Source organism: Anomaloglossus baeobatrachus, chromosome 6, assembly GCF_048569485.1.
Source record: "Anomaloglossus baeobatrachus isolate aAnoBae1 chromosome 6, aAnoBae1.hap1, whole genome shotgun sequence".
NCBI classification, from domain to species: domain Eukaryota; kingdom Metazoa; phylum Chordata; class Amphibia; order Anura; family Aromobatidae; genus Anomaloglossus; species Anomaloglossus baeobatrachus.
This window is the reverse complement of record NC_134358.1, coordinates 558,293,009-558,300,930: the sequence shown is the minus strand read 5'-3', so window position 1 is coordinate 558,300,930 and position 7,922 is coordinate 558,293,009. Positions and strand designations below refer to the sequence as shown.

The 7,922-nt window shown below is 40.9% G+C and overlaps 1 protein-coding gene across 1 annotated transcript; it reads right to left on the bottom strand.

The window, feature by feature from the left end:
• Positions 1-592: 592 nt before the first annotated feature.
• Positions 593-7,806, bottom strand: ARL4A (ARF like GTPase 4A). The gene is made up of 2 exons (XM_075315717.1): positions 7,731-7,806; positions 593-4,255 (listed from the first exon to the last, which is right to left on the bottom strand). Exon 2 carries the CDS (start codon positions 4,194-4,196, stop codon positions 3,594-3,596), a length of 603 nt encoding a protein of 200 aa, XP_075171832.1. The 5' UTR covers positions 4,197-4,255; positions 7,731-7,806; the 3' UTR covers positions 593-3,593.
• Between the last annotated feature and the right edge of the window lie 116 nt (positions 7,807-7,922).

Sequence of the window (7,922 nt, the reverse complement as noted above, 5' to 3'; positions counted from 1 at the left end):
AAAAAAAAAAAAACGCATCGCGCCGCATCCGGCCGATGCAGTGCATTTTCCAATGCATCCCTATGGATGCCGGATGCGGCAAAAACCGCATCCGGCCGCCGCATGCGGTTTTTGCCACTGCGCATGCTCAGTAGCATGCCGCAAGCGGCAAAAACCGGACGGGCCGCATTTAAAAAACTTATGCAAAGGATGCGGTGTTTTCACCGCATCCGTTGCACAGCCGGATTGAGCCGCACCGCTCAAACCGGATGTGTGAAAGCAGCCTTACCTGCTCCTGGTCGTAACCATGGATACGTAAGCTGCAATGCCCTGCACATGAGGTAAGGCATTGCTAAATCAGGAGAACTATACTATATTCTTAATTGATTATTAATATTACTACACCTACTAAATATTGGGATAGGATCTTGGAGATGGGAATACTCCTTTAAAGATACAAACTTGTGAGCCCAGGATGGATACTTCAGTCAGCTCTGCTACATCTACACGCATGCCCATATGTACAGTATGTCTGACACATACGTGTTGTATGTCTGTATACATTTGTATAGAATGAACCATATACAGCACCAGAGACCTTTAGACTTGTTTTATTGAAGCTGCAGGTGGTGTCCATTTTGTTTTTTCATTATAAATACAGACATCATCATTAAACAAGTACGCGGACTGTCGCAGCCATCCGACATCAGTTAGTCCTTTTAGGCAGCCACCATTGTAAATTAAAAAAATAAAATGGAAAGTTGGTATTTATCTAAAAATCTAAAAAACAGTGATAACTTCTTAAATGGCATCCCCATTTTTATAGTTTCTTGAAACCGCATACGACAATTCCTACTAAATACCCCACCATGATTTCCCACCATTACTCTCCCCAAAAATAAATTTAGTGGCCCATAATTTGGGCCTATGTGGTATTTGTTTTAATGAACTTTATTTATAAAACCTTCTTTGAAAGATCACCATTATAAGCATTTTGGGTTATATTAAAAACTATTAGGAGCTAAAACGTTGTTCATCAGGAACCTTATGAATAAAGTTTATTGAAAAAGCCCATAGCAACCAAATTCTCATGGCTGTCTATACATTAAAAAAAATAAAAACAAACAAATTGAGATTGTAAAACAACCAATACATTGAGGCAGAGTCCAGGGGACGTAGTTTTTATTTACACATGGAATTTTTAATCGCAGATGTCCATTTTGTCATATACCCAAGACAAATGGTCCTTTTGCCAATAGCAACCATATCTCAAACACTCCAAGTAAAAAATGAAACTAAATCATCGATTGGTTGTTAATGATTCAGTGTCCATAGCAACCATAACTAGCGTAAGAAAATAATCCTAGAATAGTTAGAGGCCTAGTAAATCTTGGCCTATTTTATACCCTTTTCAATTAGCTTTATTTATACAATCCTGAAGAACAATTTTAACAAAGATTAAAGCCGAAACCAAAGTTGTGAAGATGTCGAACTTTATTCATAGGTTACAGTGTCATAAATAAATATATTTAAAAAAATATTTCATATTGTTACTTTTTTCGTCTTTTTTAATGATTTAGAGATTGAAAAATTGTTGCACATATTCGCCATAACTTTGACCTTGACAAACGATAAAATAGTGATCAATGCAAGTTACCATTCTCTGGTATCAGCCAAGTCACTAGGTAATCTACCTTTTCATAGGCAGGAGGTCCGAAGTACAAATATAAAAATGCCTACACGAATATATTGAGCACAGATCAACCTTAACACCAGCCCCCCACTCGTCGGCGCCATGCAAGGCCATTGTGAAGGCCGGATAAATTTATTTCATCAACATTCTAACCCGAAAATTAATCCAGCAGGTGAAATAAAATAAAATTGGAGGGTAAAATGTGAAATAAATGTGATTTACTTCCAATTAGTTCATTGGGCTCTACACATGTTCAGATGGGTGTGGGGCGAATTCTGGACGCAAAAGGCAATGATATCTGCTCTCTAAGGTTATGTGTACACTGTGCGTTTTTGCAGCATTTTTTCAGAAATCTGCAAGGATATCTTTATGCCAAAGTCTGAAAAAATTCTGAAGTGTTGTGCACACATTCAGGAATACTTCCATGCAGGGGGAAAAAAAATAAAAATCTGCAAAATGTCAATTTTTTTCAATTTTTTCCTGTATTTTCACCATTGATAGCGATGAGAAAAAGCAAAGAAAAAAAACAAAACATAAAACGTGTTTTTTTTGCTCCAATTTTGCACCCAAATCTGCTACATGTGCACATAGCCTGATCCTGCAGGGATACCAGTGTTCAATGGCGGATCATGGGGTGGGAAAAGATGACAAAGGTGACCTGAGGACAGTCAGATTACTGACAGTCTGCACAACAATAGGTGCAGTTTTCCCCGATAACCTTTATTTACTATATACCCCCCCCCCCTTCCAACACTGCTGTGATGGGCGACCGCTCCGCATTAATTACATGGGGACAAAAGAAAAATTAGCACCATTCGTTTTTTGTAGATTTGGTTGCCCCTTAATAAAGCGAGTGGAGTTAAAAATACAGTAAATTCCATAAGGGACAGCTTTCCGGTGTCATGTTTTAAATTTAGAGCGCATTTTTTGGGATTTTTTTTGTATGGAGTTCTGTTCTCTGTCCCTGTAAAAAAATCCGCTACCAAATAACCCCAATATAGGGAAATTATCTTTATTAAAAGGGGTGTAAAGTAAAGAGGTGGACTACCGTGGATGGCGCTAACTGTACCATAATCATGACCGCTACAGTCCCCAAAAATAAAAAAAAAATAAAGTACTGCTAGCTTCCATATTGTGCTTCTGTACCAAAATTTTAGACAACTTAAAACCGCAACCAAAACAACGAGGTGATCATTTTCAAGAGTGGCTATATTGACTTATGACCTTCTACACCAGTCACAGCCAAAGTTGCACTCATGAAAAATCATGGAAGCAGCTTTGGCTGTGATTGGAGTATGAAATGAGATTATCGAAACCAGTGCTAGAAAAGTAAAGGAAGCCATCAGCATCGTGAGGCCATTTTGTAACAGGACATGGAATTCAAGTCCCCCCAGTCCATAGACATTTCATCAAAATTATTTAATAATGCACAGCATTGTGAGGTCACAAAAAATACCCTAAAAATACACCACAAAAAAAAACAACAACAAAAAAAAACAAACATGGAAAATCCTTCATGCACTGCATGGATGAGTCCTAAAAGTAAAGATCTGCGTGGATTATATCCGGCCCCCTTATAATCGGAATGTTGGATATTACAGAAAATAAAAAGGGTGGGGGGGGGTGCAAGGAACGTCGCGTGACCCCATTTATCTCCACTGCGTCCCAGGAGCATTCACTCTCCTAAAAGGCATCATACAAAAGTCAACACCTTGCAAACATTCACGAGGCCGCGCGCGCCCGGTGACGAACGTGGTCGGGTCTCCTGGTGTTTACACGACTCATACTAGAAATTAAGACGGAATGTAGCTTTATCACCAGCCGGATCCAGGTTTCCCGACCTCACCCCGGGTAACGTCAACATACTGACGGGCAGAACTGCGCCATTTTGTCGCGCTCCACAGACCTCTGCGACAAACCCTCATCTCTTTTTCTTCTGCTGTCGAAGCATTTTCCTCCTTTTAATGATCATTTCGTAGAGTTTTTCGATGCCCTCCCTCAGGCCGTCGCCGATAATGGCACAGGTGGGCTGGAGGTGCCACGGCGTGGATGAACTGAGATCGTTTAGCGCCAGCATTTTCTCAATTTCCGCCAAAGATAACGAGTTCCGGAGGTCCTGCTTATTGGCCACAACGAGAACCGGGACTCCTTGATTCTCGGAGATTTTGGTTATTTTGTACAGTTCCGTTTTGGCTTCCTCCATGCGCTCAGCGTCCACAGAGTCCACCACAAACACAATCCCGTCCGTGCAGCGAGTGTACGATTTCCACAACGGCCTCAGTTTCTCCTGACCGCCAACGTCCCAAAAGTGAATGGTAACAGATTTGGAATTTCCCAAGGGAACTTTAATTTTCTCAGTGTTAAATCCTTTGGTCGGGACGGTGTTCACAAATTCATTAAACTGTAACCGGTACAACACCGTCGTCTTACCGGCGCAGTCCAGACCCAAAATGACAATGTGCAGCGCCTGAAACGGAGAGATCCCCGACAGGATAGGAGTCTGCTCTGAAAGTCCATTACCCATTTCGTAGACTGTTATAAATCCAGTTTTGGTAATGTGCAAATTCTATTCCAAGAAGTTGCCTAAAAAAATAAAAATAATAAATTAGTAAATGTGTATTATAAAAATAAAATCTAAATAATTAATTTAACAGGTTAAATCCACACTTTAACTACAGAATCTGAAAATGAAAAAAGGTAAATACAGTAGGAAGATATACAAATTTTGAAAAAATGTGCATATTTCTTTAACGCCAACAAAACTAAAAAGTGAAATGAAAATTTAGTAAATAAAGCGTGAATATAACATTTTTACAAAGATTTGTTATTCCACTAATTTCAAAATATAACAATTCGCATATTTCAATCAACTGAGATTACTCAACATTTGTTACAAATCCAAACTTTGCTACGTTACGCAGTGCAATACAAGTGTATGGAGCAGCACCGTGCCCCCGAGGGTGCTGCGATGGCAACAAGATGCATAAAATCTGGCAAGATTGGACTTTTTGCAACTTGATTGATGCAAACGCAGAACCCTCAGGGTCACAATGTGACCTGTTCACTTATGTTGCGCAACGGGTGTCGCAGGCAAGGTTACCGTGTAGCTCTGGCTTAAAGCTGCACAGTTCTCACCCACAAAGCTGTTCACAACATGGCACCCCCCTAGCTCTCATGCCTCATCACTGTCTATCACCCTACCCATTCTCTACACTCCAGAAACAACTTTCAACTAACATCAACACAATCTCAACCTCCCCATTCGGGCTCCAAAACTTCTCCCGAGCTGCACCAATCCTCTGGAATGCTCTACCCCAAGAAACTACGACGAAGAACAACTTGCACAGCTTCAAATGCTCCTTAAAAAAACACATCTTTTTAGGGTGGCCTATATCCCTAATATCAGAACATTAATCCTCCCTCACACTCCACTGTACCCAAAGCATCACAAAGATTGGCTGATGACCGGTTCATGCAGCCTGTATCTAGCCCCCCATTTTTTGGAGATGACTGGACGATCATTGAAAATAAGCATTGTGTAACCCCCACTTCACTCCATTGTAGATTGTAAGCTCTTACGAGCAGGGTTGTCTTTATTTTTGCATATTCTACAACTGTTACTTATGTTTGTTTCTATATGAACCTCGGAATTGTAAAGCGCTGTGTAATATGTTGGCGCTATAGAAAAAATGTCAATAATAACTGTTAAATATTATTATTATTAATAATGCTAAATAATAATGTTTATATTATTGAACATTATGTAGCATTATTATTATTAATAAAATAATTAATAATAATTTATTATAAATATGTGCAAATTTACAATAAAAAAAACATATAAAAGTATTAAAGCATTAAATATAAAATAAATTGCATTTATTTTAATGGATTTAACCCATCACAAAAGATAAAAATACACAGTATAGCAATAAAAAAATGCAAAAATTAAAAAAATATTTGTCTATGGAAAATGCTACAGGCGTGTTTTATAGGGTGCGGATTTAAAATGTTAATTCTTAAAAATAAAATATGATTAAGTCTCGGCACAGACCTATAGAGATATAGGGGCGCGAGGCTACGCGGTGCAGGTTTACTAATGCATAACGGCAGCGTTAAATTATGCATGTAGGCACTAGACCGTAGACGCGGCGCAGATCAATACATGGATTATGACTGACAGCCCAGACCCTCCGGATAATCCCACCACCCCTCCTGCTGATAATGGCGGCTCCTGGTGCAAGTGATAATGTGCAGAGAGGAAAAACAAATCCTGCAGGAAAAGGGGTGTTGGCTCATTTTAAGGATTCAGTACTACACCACATGTGACAACGCCTGTAAGGGGGAAAGGGGGGGGGATGTTTTGGGCACTGGGAATGGGCCCAGCTGTTCCAGTCAGGAATAGTTTTACTGGGCCAACTGTACATACACAGTGTGCAGGGGCACTGCGGTATACTCCATGGGGGGCGCACGGCTCATTAGGACTGCTATACTGCAAACCTGTCAGGTCGTGACGGAGTTAAGTAGACAAGGATTAACCATAATAACACCTCCTGCCACCCCTTAGTCTAATACAAATACAATGCACTAATCTAGTCTGCCAGTCACATTATAATGTGCAGATGGGGGATGGAAGACAATCACAGGCTAATTGCAAAAGTTTGTGCACCCACTATGATAATCTAGTCTACGTATAACATACTTATCTAGGCCAGTGACGTGCTCATTAATTTATCACTGTTTTTAAAAGCATAAAAATGTGACTGCAAAAGTATGTGCACCCCCAAACTGTGCAATATCGATACAAACACTGCCTTAAAATACAGCTGATATACGAGTGTATATACCACTGTCAAAAATCAAAGAATATGTGATTGCAAATATTTGTGCACCCCCCCTATATAAGTCTAGCACAGATATAACGCACTTATTGCTGGTGACATGGTATTCAATAATTCATTACTGTATAAAAGCAGAAAATAAATGACTGCAAAAGTATGGGCACCCCTTAAGCTGTGCAATATACTGTACATAAAACCACCAGTGCATACCACAACGGGTAACCCCCTCCCTGAAAGAATATGTGATTGCAAAAGTATGGGCACCCCCTAAACTGTGCAATATACATACAAACACTTCATGCCTTAAAATACAGCCGATTCAGACCAGAGCACAACAACTGTTAACCGCCCCCCCCCTTCCCCCCAAAGAGTATGTGATTGAAAAAGTATATGCACCTCTCTAGTGGTCTAATACACACAATGCACAGATCCAGGTCAGCCATATTGTACTGTATGGAGTGATGTAAGACCTTGTCACTATGCAATTGTAAAGTATGTGCACCCCCCTGCCTAACACTACACCAGTCGCTGACCTATGGCCATCATATTTTAATAGTTAAAATGGCATGAGTTTTGTAGCTGTAAAAGCAATGAACACCCAGGTGCAAAAGTAAACGCGCCCCAAGCAGGTCTGCACTATAGATACAAAACATTGATCTGTGTCATTTATGTAGAGATCTGTCTAAAAGCAGGGCACAACCAGATACAAAAGTATGTGCACCCTCAGACACCTGGAAAATAACATGCAACAGGTGACAGTGTTGAGAGTGTGGCAAACTGTGTGAAAAAGTATGTACACCCCAAATGCTAGCCGAGACCTGCAAAGCTAAGACTGTAGCACATCGTAGCAAAAAAAAAATAAAAAAAAAATGCAGTTGTACAAGTATGTGCACCCCAGTGATAGAGCACAGCTTGTTTCCTAGGATGAGAACAGCAGGTGATCCCACCAAATACAACGAATGCATAAGTATATGCACCCCATTGCTACATCAACCCTTGACTGAACACAGACCAGGTGATCCAACCAAAAATAACGCAATTGCAAAAGTATGCGCACCCCCCCTTCTCTTTGCATAGCAGTATCCGTTGGAGAAATTATAGGCAGAAACACCGTCACAGACACCTTTAAAGAGACAGCACAGCCCCAATAGCAATGCCAAAGTATTCACACCCCAGTACAAAACCGGGTGCGGTATGATCAGTGCGCGGAGTGTTACCTGTGCTGCGGCGATGGTCGCGGTACTGCAGTGTCCGCACAGAGCCCAAGCACCGACCTCTCCCGGCGGCGGCAGCGCACAGACTGAGAGAGCAGCGCAGCCCCAGACCAGACACTCAGCGCCCGGCCACGCCCTCCTCCACGAACGCACACGCGGATTGGCCAGCGAAGTACTCCCGCCTTTATGGCCTTT